General features: G+C 46.5%; 1 protein-coding gene across 3 annotated transcripts in view; it reads right to left on the bottom strand.

The window, feature by feature from the left end:
- GALNT13 (polypeptide N-acetylgalactosaminyltransferase 13) overlaps positions 1-16,151 on the bottom strand; it is a 154,300-nt gene that overhangs the window by 60,626 nt on the left and 77,523 nt on the right. For all 3 annotated transcript variants that reach the window (XM_087733433.1, XM_087733431.1, XM_087733432.1), the window contains 3 exons: positions 10,947-11,113; positions 9,452-9,659; positions 7,886-8,056 (listed from right to left, as the gene is read on the bottom strand). In XM_087733433.1, coding sequence (XP_087589559.1) covers positions 7,886-8,056; positions 9,452-9,659; positions 10,947-11,113 — 546 coding nt within the window. The remainder of the gene's footprint in view (positions 1-7,885; positions 8,057-9,451; positions 9,660-10,946; positions 11,114-16,151) is intronic.

The following is a 16,151-nucleotide window of genomic DNA, read 5'->3' as shown; positions in this document are numbered from 1 at the left end:
TGACTATAGATATATTCTATGTACAGCAACTTAAATATAAACTACTAACAATAATAATACGGTTTTGGCTGCATACTCTGTGCGCTTGCCTTTCGGGCAGGGCCCCCCCCGAAGCCGATGGGAGCGCTGCCCGAGCCAGAGCTGCAGGATTGCTTCCTACCCGCAAAATCACATTTCCATAGATTATTTCAGGAGCATTGTAATGGTAAAGTGGATGGAATTTTGGCCTTCTGCATCCAGAACAGCAGTTCAAATCCAATCTGAAATGCTTGGTGAAGAGAGTTTAATGCCTCAGCTTTGCCTTAGAGGGAGACTAAATGTGCATAAAATTACCAGGCATAATCTCTCTTAACAGGATTATAAATCCTTACAACAGGCAAATCCAGTCAGAGTGCAACTTCGCTTTGTGTAAAGATGTCCTATTTCCCCGTAAATATCTGCTCTGTGTTTTTTCAGCACTTTGAGTCTACACAGAATGAAAAACGCTCACCCCAGTTCGCAGGAACGCGGCTCCGAGCTGCCGCCCCAGGCGTACCCACCGACCCACGGCCCTCTCGCAAGCTATATGGTCCGTAGACGCAACGTACGGCCCGTGCACATGAGCCCTCGTGCACAGCTCAGGGGCTGGCCCCAAGCATGGGGTTTAAGCCCAAAGCGGTCCCTGCCGATACAACGCGCCCCGGCCCTGTGCCGCGGGCGGCCCCAGCATCCCCTGGCAGCAAAGCCGAGGGGCGACGTGGGGTGGCACCACCAGCGCCAGACAGGGTTGGCGTAAGGACTCTGACGAGGTCTCAGCATCCCTACACCTACGGTCTGTGCCGGTGAGGACCTCCAGGCACGTTCACGTAGCTGCGGATCAAGCCTTGCCAGTCAAGCATCAGTCACGTTTCTGTCCTCAGCTTCAAAAATGACTGCCAAGTGGGCGAGACTGGATTTTGAAAATGCACAAAAGAAGTCAAGCTCAAAGCATACGAGCACAACTGCACACAAACGTGCCAGTAACTACGGCAAAGGACGCAGCCACAAAAATGAACTCATCCGTTCAGTTCTTCAGCAAACTGCTTGTGAAGGCTGCTCGGCGCATCTGACGCTCGGTGGTCAGATTAGGCACCCTGAATCCACGCAAGTGCAACGTTTCCAGCACCAGCACTTCTGCCCATTTAAAGCTCCATTTCTGCAAGAGCTCCTGTGTTTGGAGACAGCCTCGTGCAAGCACTGATATAAAACAAGCTCCTACAATTTTTCTGAAAAGCAAGTCAAGAGCAGCAAAACAGTTCCTGTGCAATGCAGGAAAAAGCTGGAAGAGGGGCTTCACAGGTGCTCCCACCCATGGCAGAACCTGAATTGCTTGCGTGCTTCTCAGATCTTCCTTGAGAAGCTGTTGTATGTACTATATGCAACGTGAATTAGCTACTGCGCACCCCTATTTGCACACACGGTTACCGTGCCAGGGCCTGGGTTGCTGCGGGTGTTGCACACACACGAGTGCGGAGGCGCAGACCTGCAGGGACGGTGCTGTGCTGCACAGAGCTTTCCCCGCGGTGGCACTGGCTCTCAAACTCAACAAATCCACGTAATTTGCCTGCTATGCAATTATTTCCTCTTTTGCAAGAGCTGACTGTGATTACTCCCAGAAAAAAGCACAGTTTAGCAATGAAATAATACTGGACCCTGAGTTTACCAACACTTCGTTTCTATTTTTCTCCCTGTGCTCTCAGCACCGAAAGCTCAGTTAATTACCTGTCATTTGGACAGGGCTAAACCTTCCCAGGTTTCAAAGCCGCTCTACCGCCCTCAGCCTTGCTGGGTTTCTGCCGCAGACAATGCTGCTGGCCCCTGAGCCGCGTTACAAGCCAGCGGAGCAGATGGGAACGGCCGGGTGGCGGGACCCTCCACCAAAGCTAAATACCACCTATTACGGGGAGCACCAAATAAAGCTGACTCTGCAAGCTTTCTTAATTGAACTGGTTTTGTGCCAGATGAGTACCAATGCAAAAATATTGTATTTAAAAGAAATTTTTGTTATTGACTAGCAAGAAACCCTAGAAACCTATGCAAAAGGACTTCCACTGACACCAAAAGCTGTGTCAGCACCTGGCTTACTCACCTCCTGACAAACTGGCCGAGTTCCCAGAGGCCTCACAGCGATCCACAAACGCCTCGATGAGCCTGTGCCCAGCGCTGCACGAGCAACCCTCAGCTCCCACCTGCACGGCTCTCCCACCCTCACTAACCCGACCGGCGTGCGGAGGGCTGCTGCTTTCAGACGAATACAATCATCCCCGCTCCTCTGCCTGCAGCAGCAACCCTCATCCCCTGCCTCCTCTCCTTCTTCTCCCTCCTTTCATTTCTGTCCCCGGAGGAAGGCAGTCTTTGCTTGCATGGTACCAAATTTCCCATTTTTGCAAAGATTCACTCTTAAGCAGTTTTTGAATGATGCAGCTGAATTGTACACACAGAACTGGCTTCTTCTGAAACGTCATCAGCAAATGTTTATGAAAAACAGTGTTTCCCTAATAACTCACTAACTGAAATTGGAAATGCTGAGTTTCACGCTGTAAGATGTAAGTAACTGTGCACCAATATACGCCACGGAGTCTCAAATAACCGAAACGCAGCAGGCAGGACTGTTCCCTGTTATGTAAATTTAATGCTATACAAACAGAGCTGCAGAGCTCGCGCTGCAAAAACAGCTGAAGCAGTAATATTAGAAAGAGTCAGGGTTCCTACAGTTTTTTTCTCAGCTTTGCGCCTATTAGCTATATTTTGCCTGCTTGGAGTCATACTAACAACTACAGTAATGTGTTACGATTAACTCTAATCATCATTCAAACCTACTTTTGGTTTTATTTTGGGGATAACGTCTGCTTCTCATTTCTGCAATTATTAGCAGCAAGCAGGATTCCCACTCCTGTGTATCTGCACTTTTAATTTCCCATAGGAGGAGCTGCACAGCGTAAAGGTATCTCAGTGACCCATTTGCTGCACCCCCCCATCCCTCCGACCCAGTGCCGGGGAGGGACAGCGAGGAGGGGCTGGCACGGAGCCGCCCCGAGGGGTCCCCGGCCCCTGCCCTGGCCCCGGGGTGCTCAGGTCGGGTCCCCCAGGCTGGGAGCTCCCCAGAGCCCCGCAACGTCACCTCGTCCCGCGGCCGCCGACCTCCCCGTCCTGCGCATCCGCTCAAAGGTCCAGCAGTCCCAGGGCAACATCACCAACAAACAAGACCGCTATTGATACAGCTTGGAATAAGGTTTTTACACCAGTTTCCAATACTGCTGTCCATCACCTAGGCCGTATTAATCATAGTCAACTCTAAGTTTAATCAGCCATAATAATAAGAAGACGACAAATACCATATGCTCCCAATATTTGATCTTGTATTTTTCATCTCAATAACTAATTTATACTTGAGAAAAGATTTTCCGGAACAAAATATATTTTTTAGTATTTATAATACTAGCCTGGAGTATCTTCAGCTTAAAAAAATTAAGGGCAAGTATGGAAATATGCATAGAAATGTGCTGTGCAGAGACTGTAAATGCCCAGCACAGAAACACTTAATGTTTTTAATAGTGTAGATGTAAGAAGACAAGACGTTTGTAAACTGATCTTAGTGCAAACAAGTTTTCGATTGCCACAGAAAAAAATCACAGGAGACATGAGTTCACCTAAAGGCAAAGGATGTTCTGCAAAGTACCGATATTGTGGAAGGATTTTTCAGTGGAAAAAGAAGACTGAAAGGTTTAGCAGGACCAGTGGCTTTAGCTGGCACTACCCACCAACATTTACCGCTGAACCAGGGCACGCCTGAGAAGGAGCCGCACTGCCCGGAGCGCTCCCTTTTCCGAATTCCCAGATCTACCCACGTCCAGCATCTGCAGGAAGCTTTAACTTCAAGCTCCACCTCTGCACAGGGCAACCATCCAGGTTTTGATCCCGGAGAGCCCTCTGGAACAGAAACAGGCTTTGCCCTTAAAATAGCACATTGTGACAAGGTCTAATCCCTTACAAAGTTTACAAAGCCGGAGGTTACACCGGTGACAATCAGTGGAAGTTGCAGCATTTACTCTATATGGAAACAAGGTAAAATCCTGAGGTGCATCGGGACAGCAACGAATAGCCTCCGCTATTCCAACAAAAGAAAATACATATATACCCATTGACATGAGTCCTTGGGGGCTGCTGTACCTTCAGAGCAAGGAACGGACCCCCCGAGCAAGGAACGGACCCCCAGAGCAAGGAACGGACCCCCAGAGCAAGGAACGGACCCCCAGAGCAAGGCCTGGAAGCCCCTGCAAGCTCCACGGCTCAGGTAACATCTGCGCTCCAAGCCACAGCTCATATCTGATTTCTGCAAATACACCTGAAAAAAATAAGTTTCAACTGACCCTAACGAACCTCATAGAATGAAATATTTGACTTGACCAGCTCTGTCCCCAGGAACAATCTTTTCTTCAGGGATTTCTTCTAAATGTCCCCTTCCTATTCTCACTTTATAGTTTCGGTCCTAGCAAAGACACCTTATGAACTGAAAGCTCCGATGTTATTTTTGCTTCTGATCATTGTGCATGTAAAAAACAAATGGTAAGTACATTTAAAAAAACCCCCAAGAAACCCAGTATCTGATGGCCAGGACTTCTATCCCCTCTTCCCCCAGGACGGGGGGTACGGAGAAGGGGTCGGGGCGGAGGTGGCAGGACCTCCTGCCCCGTGCCCAGGACAGCTCCCCAGCGTTAGCGCTGCCCACCTTCACCTACCACCTTTAAACTGGAAAGGCTTTTGCTACCCTTGCAAAACCTGTGATTCTTTGGGGAAGAGTCACCATTTTAGACTATTCTGGGAAAGGTTACGCGATCATGGTGTTGGCTGACCTGAGAGAAAACTAGATAAGAGAAGAAGAAAATGAGAACAAGAGAAGGGCCATTGGACTGGGGTTTAAGAACCAGAAGAAGAAAATAAGGAGCAAAGCGGTAGGGCCTAGCGTGTGAAGGGCAGGAATAGCATCCACGCACACGTCTCGGATCAGAACCGAGGCAAGGCGTCGCTAATCAGCATGAGAGGCACCTACGAATCCCCGCCGCTCTGTTTGCTAAAAATATGACAAACAATCTCACTTTTCTAACGGACGTCAGTAAGAAAGCTCTTTCACAGCTGTCCGGCATGACAATTAGCTGTGGGGTTTTAATATCGAGTCGCTGAATTCATTAACCTTTTCCCACTAAATCTAGAGATTCCAACAAAGGCGGATCTTCGACTCCAACACCTAACTGAGGAATTTAACAGTTCCTTGAACTCCCTAGGCAAACGAGCGAGCAGCGTTTCACGTCTAGGAACCAGAGAGAATCAGGCACCCCCTTCTGAGGGCAGAGCACCTCCTGCCTTTGACTGCGAGGGGGTTAACGGTCACAGCGACGGGATGGCTGAGCGCCGTTCGCGCCCACGAGCTCGCTCGCCTCAGGAAGCCGTCCCGGTCTCTCCCATCGAGATACTTACACAGCAATGCAAATTACACATAAGTAATAAGTTGTATATAAAATAATTCGTGGCTTGAAAATGTATGCGTTATGATTTTAAATCTAAAAAGCGAAGGTAGGGATTTATCAATGTTGTTATGGAAGATAAATATCTTGAGTAAAACTTTTGTCAATGACATGGATTGTTAATGTAATAAAAAGCAGAATTTGAGTGCAACGGTTATATTACACATACAGGCACGCAAACGTAATCCAATGATGTTTGTATTCTATACCTGTTCCACTGATTACAAAGAAAAAATATGAATAAATACATATTCAGTCTACGTGAGACTGAAATAATGTTACAGAATGGGGAAAGCAACGTGGAGTAAAAAAATGCATTCATCAATGTCTTTCTAAATTTTTGGCATGGGTTAGGCTTTTGTTTATATTTATCCCCCCATTTTTTGAATATTCAGGTGGCAGCAGCTGCCAAAACCATTCTTAACCTGGCTGAAATATTATACTTTTTCTCCTTGGATGCAGAATTTGTGATTGTGTTTCTGACACCTCGGGACTGACGAACGGCTGCAGTCTCTCGGACTGCGTTTGGCAAGCATTTGGAAATACTAGCTAGCACTGAAAGCAGCCGATGGCTTATTAAATGTTGTTTCCTATAGGAAGGCTGTTCTACCCGGGAACCTGCTCACCTGCTTTGCTGGTTCCCTCCTCTTCATGTAAAAAAGAAAATGAAACAGGGAGCATCTTCTTCTGACACCGAAGAGACTGAAATGCCTCTGCTACGTGGTCAGGAAGGGCACCTATATGGCCATAAGCTGGCACTTTGGTCTCAAGCCAGCGCAATTACACACCCTCAGAGCCGCCTCTTCACTCGACAGCACTGGTGTCAGTGGTAATTATGGGACACGCGGCATTCGGCATTGACCTCCGACTCCTTCGCCCACGCTCTGCTCACTCACACCCAAAAACCCCAAGCAATCACCAGCTAAAAGCTGGTGGGGGAAAAAAAAAAAAAAAAAAAAAAAGCTATTCTTTTTGTTTTAATAATATTAAGAGTCAATTACATGCCTGATTCTGGATTAACTTTAAGTACTACTCCATTTCAAGATAAGGAAATAAGAACTGGGATTTGCATTCCTTTGAAAACTGCTGGTGCCTGTGAATTGGTTCAGCATGGGAGAGAGAGAGCGACAGGGCGGGAGCCGCAGCCAGCGCCGCGCCGGGCTCTGCAGCTCGTTGGGGTAATTAACTCGCGCAATTGTAACGCACACCTCAGCCTTAATGAAATAGCTGCTGGCAGACTTCACAGCTGAGTGATAATATTTTAGATGATGAGAAAAACAGTTCTCTCGACTCAAGAATAGCTTCATCCCCCCTCTGCTACCGACAGGGCCGGCTCCCGGGGACCCTGCTTGCTCTTTCCGACATCATTGCCTGAGAACAAAATCTAAAAAAATCCAGCCCTTCCCTGACTCCAGGCTTTGAAGGACATAAAGCGACAGATCTGGGCCATTTGCCGGCGTAAGTAATTTTGAAAGGCTTTCCTTCGCCCACCCACTGCCTTACCTGGAAGGGTCTCGCACAGCTGTGCTGGGACTGCTGGCCCTGAGTTGGCTCTCCCTTTATCTGCCTGTTGCGCACAATCGGGGTATGCAGGACTGGAATTCTGTCCACTTCATCATGTCTCTCAGACAGGTTTGAAACCATTACATCCACTTGTGAAAGCTTTTTGTTCTTTTTTTTTTTTTTTTTTTAACTTTTTCATGAAGACCACAGAAGCTATTAGAGCTGAGCAAATAACCCATTGCAAGTCATTTATTCAATTTGTGCTGTTTCAGCTTCATTTAAAATTTTTCTAGAGGTTTTGTTACAGTCCGTCATTTGAGCAATTAAATGAAAGAGGTCAGGAATGATCAGGGGAATTCAGGACATACTCCTAGATCATTTTTGACTCAGTGTGCACAGTCATCAATTTTATTTTCTAAGCAATAAAAGCATGCATTTTAAGTGCAAATCATCATAACCGAATGCCTGGGTTCAACGTTCAAAAACGTGTATTTCAGAAATACGTTCTAATATTTGCCTTAAATTGTAAAAAAACAATAACATCTGTAAACACAAGGTCAACAGGCTATTTGCAGAAAACAAATATAGAGGGAACTTAAAAAGCAGGTAATATTTTGAATTACTGAATGTTGACAAGAAGATATAAATGAGTTTTCTCAGCTCTGATAACTACACTGCAGCATTAAGGATTTGGTCTTCTCTACCCTGAACAGTGTGCCACAACTATCTGACATCTATTCTCTGGTACTGCAGCAAAATCTTAGGGATTAAGCATTATTATCTACAGAAACAAGTACAGAGTAGAGTCAAAGAGCATAGTACTCTCGATTCACCTTCCTTACCTTACAGGCAAGGTCCTGTCTCCTTTCCTCCTGTCCATCTCTCGCTGGGGAACTGGGTACCAGCGAAAGTTAAGTTTCCAGTTAAACCCTCCATACGTCATATCTGATCCAGCCATGTATTCAAATGTGTCATCGCTGATCACATCAATGATTGGGCAGACGACAGTTTTCCTGTAAGAAAAAAAAAGTGGCTTTTTAAAAATAAAATATTGTTTCATGTTAGGATGCTGAATATTGCACTTATTTTGAGGCTTCTCTGCATAAACCCCATGTACCTCTGCTCCGTACAGGGCTCCTCTCCCAGAAACAAGGCCATGCAAAATTCCCCTTTCCTGCTGTCCGCGGCTTTTTGGACACGCTGACTCCTCGCTGCACTCCCAAGAGCTGGACGCTGCCAACACCCAGCCCTGCCCGGGGCTCCCGCTCCCCGGGCAAACCCTCTCCGAACAGCAGGGGCGACTGCCGCAGGCTTCACCCCAGCAGCGTGAACCACACCGTGTTGATAACTCCTTTACATGACATCGCGTTTGCCTGTACACCTTCATACCCTGTATACCTGTACACCTTCGTACCCTTTATACCTGCGCACCTGGCAGCGCCAGGACAGACACAGCAGAGGCTATTTTTGCTTGTGGCTGCAGGACTTGAGTAGTGGGGGGTTTTTTATCATGCATGCATGTCTGGTGGAGCACCTGCACTGTGTTTCATCAGTGAGAACAAATCCCATCTCCCATGTGTGCACTTAGGCAGGCTGGTGCTGCCCACGCACGCGCGGCTGCTCCTCCACCGAGCAGAGCAAGGACCTCGGTTGCTGCAACGCTGCTGGGGGACAGCACGGGTTTTGGGGTCTCACTTGCAGGGCCTTTGTGCACTTATGCACAAAAAAGGGGAAAATTGCATCACCTACTGCAAAAAAAGGGGGGAGGGGGGAGAGAAAAAAGGGGAAAAAAAGGAAAAAAGGGAAAAAAGGGAAAAAAGGGAAAAAAGGGAAAAAAGGGAAAAAAGGGAAAAAAGGGAAAAAAGGGAAAAAAGGGAAAAAAGGGAAAAAGGGAAAAAGGGAAAAAGGGAAAAAAAGGGAAAAAAGGGAAAAAGGGAAAAAGGGAAAAAGGGAAAAAAGGGAAAAAAGGGAGAAAAAAGGGAAAAAAAGGAAAAAAAAGGAAAAAAAGAAAAAAAAAGGAAAAAAAGGGAAAAAAAGGAAAAAAGTGCAAATTTCAGAGCGTATTGGAGGTCACACAGACAAAAAGTTGTGCCTGGAAAAAGAAAGATGGGCATCAAGGTGGGGGATACCCAGACCTTGTGAAAGTAAACATTATTATTCTTACTGTCAGCAACAGAAATCCTGCGGTAAGAATCAAAAACTGATCCCGTATTTATTTGGAAATTAGATTTTGATACAAATACTAGGGAATACTCTATCTTCCCGATAAATTAAAAAGAAAATTACATCTTCATTTTCAGATCAATGAGTTGTTTTCATTTCTATTTTTTAGCAGCGCAGTGAAAGCAAGGAACGGTGGAGGCAGGGCGCAGGTCCCCCGCAGCCGGGCGCAGGACGGCCGCCCTTACCTGTCCTCCTTGATCCTGGCCAGCAGCGGCTCGAGCCAGCCCAGGGTGCACTCGCAGTGCGCGTCCAGGAAGGTTATCACCTGCCCTTTAGAGGCCGCTGCCCCTCGGAGCCGCGCGCGGATCAGTCCCGACCTCTGCTCCATCCGGATGATTTTTATGGAGACTTCCAGATTTTTCACATAATTCTCTAATGAGGCCTTCAAAAACTCTGCCAAAGATAATTGAAAAGAAAAAAAAAAAAAACAGAAGAAAAACATTATTTTCAGCTAGGTTCAGCAACGACCGAGGACTCCAAATATAACCGCAGAGTTTATGCGTCACGCTCGGCCCTCGGAGGACTGCCGCGCACGCACACTGCCGTAACACGGGAAACGCATTTTGACATGTTTAGAGTTTTTCTGAAGCCCGAGAGCTGAGCTGTGGAGGTTCACCCTGGCACTCTGTTCAGCGCAGCCACACGTGGGGGAAAACAGCCCCTGCGTACACATGCATCCACCAGAGCATCTCATGAAGCATTCCAGAAATTCTAAATAAGTCACGATCGGTTTCCTTGGAAAAAAACAGCAACCAATAGTGAGCGCAAAATTATTACACTTTTGCAAATTTGTCCACGTTTAAATACAAACACGGCTATTTTTGATGAATTTCACCATTTGAGCCCTTGAGGAATCTAAAACTTTGCTTTTAGGAAAAATTGTAGTTACTTGGGCTAAGGTCTTCCTCCACCTTCTGGCACAGAGAACCATTAAGCCCACTTGTTTTCTGAAGCAGGGAAATCCAGGAGAGTAATTAGAGTTAAGTTAATGCTACATGGGGCAGAAAGAAAGGACGGCTTAGCTTGCATCCTCTGTCTCCTGAACAGCTGCAGCTTTATGTTGTATTTGCCATTATATACATTTGGCTACTCCAGGAAAATTTATCATTCCATTGATTCCATTTATAGAATGTAATGTGATTCTTTTTCCAGGTAATAGCAGTCTCACATCCAGACAGTTTTCTTTCTAAACCCTAGGTTTAAAAAAAAAAAAAAAAGAAGAAGAAGAAGAAGAAGAAGAAGAAAGCCAAGACCAAAAGAAATGAACCACAAATATGAGAAATACGAGGAAATGGTCAGACTGGACATTCAGGAAAACCTGCAACACAGAACAGGGCGGTTTGAGAGACAGCGAGAGAGAGACAGAGGGAGATGTGAAAAGGGATTGTCTTTTACAGTAATATGAAACGATAAACTGCAGTGCAAAAGAGCACTCATGAAATTCTGGATAGGAGCACCGTATATACAACTTAACAACCTGACAACCAACCTTTGGCTCCTTTACCTCTGCCCACACCTACCAGAGCCCATCTGCTGCTGGCCCCGGCAGCGGCTGGAGATGCTCGGCGAGAGGCACAGGTCCGGTTCGGCGCTGACGAACGCTTCTCAAGCCTTTCTGCGGGATCCCCACAGGCTGGGCTAAAACAACACGCGGAACGGGACTCCTCGCTCCAGACCCACCTCTCTCGCTGGCGTCGTCCACCAGGATGATTTCAGACAGCAGGCGGTGCGGCGAGCGATTTATAACGCTGTACACGGTCCGAAGCAGGGTACTCCAGGCTTCGTTGTGAAACACAATAACTACACTTGTGTTGGGGAGTTCGTCGGGGTAGACTTTTGTCTTGCACCTGCCAAAAAATACAGAATAAAACCACAGAAGGAAAGAGGGTTAATCTTTAAGAAAATCCTGAAGAGCTCTACCAACAGGACAGCCTGGAAACGGGGCTTCGAGCCTGTTGAGCAGGAGACATTTCAGACCGGTTACTGATCTTTTCAGGCTCCCAAGCCAGAAGCCCAAAGGCAGAGGGAATTTCAGATCCTGTTTTCTTGCTAAGAAAACCCAGCAGAGCACCCAGGGGAACGTGCACCGCTGCCTTCACAGCTCCCTCGGGCTCCCGGGCTCCTCGCTCCCGCTTGGTGCCCTGAGCAATCAGCATCCAGCAGCCTCAGCCCCGACACCTCCGGACATCGCAAACAGAGATCTCCTAGCTGCACACAGGACACGGGGCAATTAATATGAAGCCTATCGGGTGGTTACAGTTAGGTCAAATAAGTCTTTTATTGCGAAAAATCCCAAATTCCATGGTTTGAAGTACACAGGCCTCCGAGACCTTCTCTTCTTTGGTGGTTTCTCAAAAAGAAGAAAAAATTACTCTTTTCTCGAACACTCTGTACGCCCATTCAATGGAAGAACGAGAGGTCAATAATTTCACCTGTTTTTGGAAAATGTAAACATTAAGGCAAAGTGAGCAACAGACACCAAACATTGCTGATTTTGTGGAAGCAAATGAAAGCTATTTGCTTATTCCAAAAGACAACATAAAATTCTGCGTATTTGTTCCAGATCTTGGACACATTTCAAATATACAAACATGCCTACATCAACCTCTCAACGCAGGTCAAGTCAGGTCACTTAAACACACTTAATACAGATTTTTAAGTATTGTGACTTAGAAGAATTTCCACTTTTTTTTTTGCTGTTTTGCCAGTGCATGATTTTCTGGCTCTGCTGTCACCGCTGTCACCCTGGTTCGGGAAGGCCCTTCCAGGAGGGACAGGCGAGCATGTACGTACTTTGCTCAGCACACACACACACACACACAGGTAAATTAAACTGCATGTAAAGTGAGAGGAAATTATGTACAGCTTTTAGCACATCTTCTTTGTAATACCACGAATTTGAAGCTTCCTTAAAAAATGCTAAATTAGTGAGTTATTCATTAGCATTTATTCTGTATTCTCCGACTGTGACATGGGCTCAGCACATCCCTTTTGTCTGTTGTATTTGAAAAATCAACCAGTCCGAATGCAGTACTTGCTCAGGAGTAGCCTCCTCCCTACAGAAACCTTCTCTACCCAGGGCCAAGAGAACAAATGAATAAGGTCCCTGAAGAAAAGTCAGCTTGTCCATACAGTTTCTTTCTTAAACATCACCTACCATAACAAAACTCTCTTTAACCTTTTCTTCTGCCTCACTGACAGTTAAAGAAAAATAGATAAAACAACATCGTGACCACAGCTTTCAAAGTCCAAGGTGAGGAGAGAATACAGAAGCGCACAGAATGAGAATGCAGACTTGCACAGGGAAAGGTCCACGGCGTACATATATATACACAATGACCTCTCTCTATATATATATGTACACACATCTATATGCAATATGTGCATATACACACACATATATATACACACACATATATATACACAAATATAAACATATAAATCATTGGTAACTAGATCTGACAGCAGAAAGTCCAATGCTAACAGTGATTCTCTATATATAGAAATATATGCACACACACCCCCCAGCCTTGACATCAGTTTGATGAGGACCACTGAAGCTTGCTGGTAGCCACCCACCTTCACAACTTCAGCGACCTAATTAATTATACAACTATCCATCGATTACAGGTTAGATTCAAGAGTTCAGACAAACAAATAAAAGTCCTTTACTAATTACCACCCATGACGACACCCTCTGTTTACCCAGAGGTGTCCAAAGGAGGGCGAGCCAGCAGGACAGTAGGTCCGAAAAGGACATTTTGAATTTATTTGTTTCTGAGGCACAGCAAAAGTCTTCCTCGCACATGTAATTGTCCTTGGAAGGCGCCTCGTGTCAACCCTGGCATCCGAAAGTCCGATATCAAAAACTGAAAAGCAGAAAGCTCAGTGCTGTTTGCATTCTGAGTTGTCTTCCAGAGCTTAACATCATACTTCAAAGTATACACAACGCTGGAATAAATTCTGCTTGGCCGTATTTCACAACCATCATTTTAATTACATTTAAAACAGATAAAATTTTGGAAATTGGAAAGAAGTACTACACGAGATTATGTTTTAAAATATTCAGAAATGGATGTCAGCAGTGAAATGAGACAAGAAGAAAACGGGATTTCCTTGTTTGCAGTTTAACACTAATTTGGTAGTGCAAATGGAATATTAAGGAACAGAATGATTATCATCACGTAGTATTTGCCAGGATCTTCAGCATCTTAACTACCACTCTTATTATTCTCTGAGGTATCTTAAGGCAGCCAGAGAAGCTAAGGGCCAGATGAGCTGAGGACACTCGTGCAGAGGTCGCGTGCCCCAGGTATCGCAGCAGACCCATCTAACCGACCAGGAATCTGATCAGAAAAATCCATGAGCAGCACCCTTACTCTATGCCCTTCTTCAAAATTTTCACAACGACCCTACATCAGCTATTGTGCCATAAAGGGAAGAATCCTTCTCTTTTCATTCCCTTTGCTTCCATCCACACCAAAAGACTCTGCTGCACATCCCTCCGCTGTTTCGCAGCCAGTTACACGGCGGGATTGTCCTCTTTGGAGGAGGATTATGCAGCTGCCAAACCAGTTAGTTCTGTAGGTCTGCTACGTATAGTTCCCCAGGTACACCAAGCGATGTACAGGGATTAGCTGATATCGCCTCTGCTCACCAGAGGCTACACTAAATCTATTATTTTTTTTTTAATTTGGGTCATTTGATTTCAGCAGAACATGTAAGTGCTCTTAGTTCGTCCGCATCACAGCATTAAATTATTGCATACGTGTATTTTATTAGATGCGATAGCAGCACTAAACCCCCCACGGGGAGTGTTGAGTCCAGTCTGGATGGCAAGCTGTGCCCTGTGCTCACCTCCACAACACGCAGAAAACCAGAGAGTCAGAAAAACAGACAGGCACTCCAAGAGGAGAAGCTCCACAACAAATTTACCTTTTTGCTGCTTCCTGGGAGTCTCTGGAAACCCACTTGCACTAGCGAAGAGCTGGTTTTGCTGAACAGAGGCCAAGGGCAAGATGTTAACTAGGCATCAGCACCGCAAACGATGGGCACTCGCAATCCCAGCTCTGACGCCAGTAATGAGATCTGCTGAGACTCGTAGATATATTTTGGGGCTGTTTATTATTTGTGGTTTAGCTATCAGAGAGGTACGAGTTTTTGGGCTCCCTCTAAAGCCATGAGCACAACACAGATTACGACAACCTAAGTTATTTGGGCAATATGCTGACTGGGCGGCAAGAGAAACACGAAGCAGAGGGCAGCAACGCGTTAACGTCACCTTAAAGGTCAGGGACATTTCAGGGCAGAAGCTCAAGGCATATTTCATGTTGCGGTCTGTTTTATTTCTTACAGAGCATTCCTTCCTCCCTCCCTGGGAAAGCTTTCACCACAGGGAGACAGTGACTTAAGGACCAAATTTTAAAAAAGCAACCGCTCTGGAGTTGGCAAACTGGGCACAGACAAGAAGGCATGAGAGCTTGTTAATTGATGCATGTGTGCAACACCGCTGACTCCTGCACGGGCCATTGGGACGGCTCGAGTCCAGAACCATCAGTCCCACAGTGAAAACTTTTATTGCTTGAATTAAACAAAAAACATCCTTAGCTTGTTGACGCAACTGTTACACACCTAACACCAGAGAGCTGCCACTTCATGGCCCACCGATGAGGCACAGAGCTCCACTTACTTACACACGCACCGTTGTCCTGGCTCCTATTTCGGCATTTCCCAGCACGCAGCAACGGCACCGCTCCCCGGGAACCTGCCACGTCCAGCACGGTAGTTAAAGATGAAGGAGACGAAGTAAGGAGGCAAGCAGGAGATACAGAGACTGAAATGCCGACTGGCATGAGGCCGAGACTGCTCTGGATGAGAAGGTTATGCTTCTACCAACACACTTTTGTTCTCCGGCGAAAGCGAGACAGCAATTAATTTTCACTAAACTCACTCAAAGCAATTTTCATGAGCATTTGATTCACTTTAAAAGTTAAACAGCTAAGATCAGTAATAATACAACCCTACAGTGGGTGTATAATCACTGTTCTTGCTCTTAAAGTAATTCCCTTCGCCATTTACAAGACGTGCAATGGAAAACAATCACAACCCATACAGATGTGCCTAATTCGCACCCTGTCCCCCACTCGCTCCTGGCTGCGTACGGCCATGCTCCGAACCCGATGCTCGTTACGCCTCTTCGCGGGCTGATCCACCTCACTAAGATGCCCCCAAGCCCATCTCTGGGCCGGTTTTTCTGCAGGGTCAGTGAATGAACGCAGCACACAGATGGCCAGGGAGGTGCTAGAAGTCGTGCAAGACCAGCAGGAGAAGGGCATGGCCGGGAGAGACCCAGCGTGCCGAAACCTCCCCTTCCCAGCCGCCGCGAGCCAACGGCCGCTCTCGCTCCTCTGCTTTCCCTCAACGGCCGCAGCAACAAACGCGCAGCTTTCCGCTGTAGATCAGCTCTTGCATCCCCACTACGCCCCAGAGTACCCGCCCAGGGACCGTCTCCTGGGCTGAGCATCTTGGGGGAGTGCATCCCGCGAGGGGGTAACGCCTCGGGGGTCTGGGCCCCGCGGCGCCCAGTGTCCGTCCCCACGGAAGGCTCGGTTGCCACCGATTTCCACCTCTAACGGTGTTTCAGCCCCAAACAGACACCACCTAATGCTCTGCTCACTTGAAAGCGTTTATAAGTGCACGAAAGATAAAAACCTTTCACGTCCCTTGACTGAAATGATGACAGTGACTCACGCTGCGTTTTTTCCAATTCAAAAATACACCACATGCTAAAGAAGTGATAAATAAGTCATCTGCTACTCACATGCTATCAAAGCCAAGGACTCGCTCTCCGCCACCCTGCGCTATTTACAATGCGTACTGATTGTT

The sequence above is a fragment of the Nipponia nippon genome, unplaced genomic scaffold (genome assembly GCF_047370975.1).
Source record: "Nipponia nippon isolate SJK-2023a ecotype South Korea unplaced genomic scaffold, ASM4737097v1 scaffold_5, whole genome shotgun sequence".
NCBI classification, from domain to species: domain Eukaryota; kingdom Metazoa; phylum Chordata; class Aves; order Pelecaniformes; family Threskiornithidae; genus Nipponia; species Nipponia nippon.
Note: the sequence above shows the minus strand (reverse complement) of the source record. Positions and strands in the feature narration are given on the sequence as shown.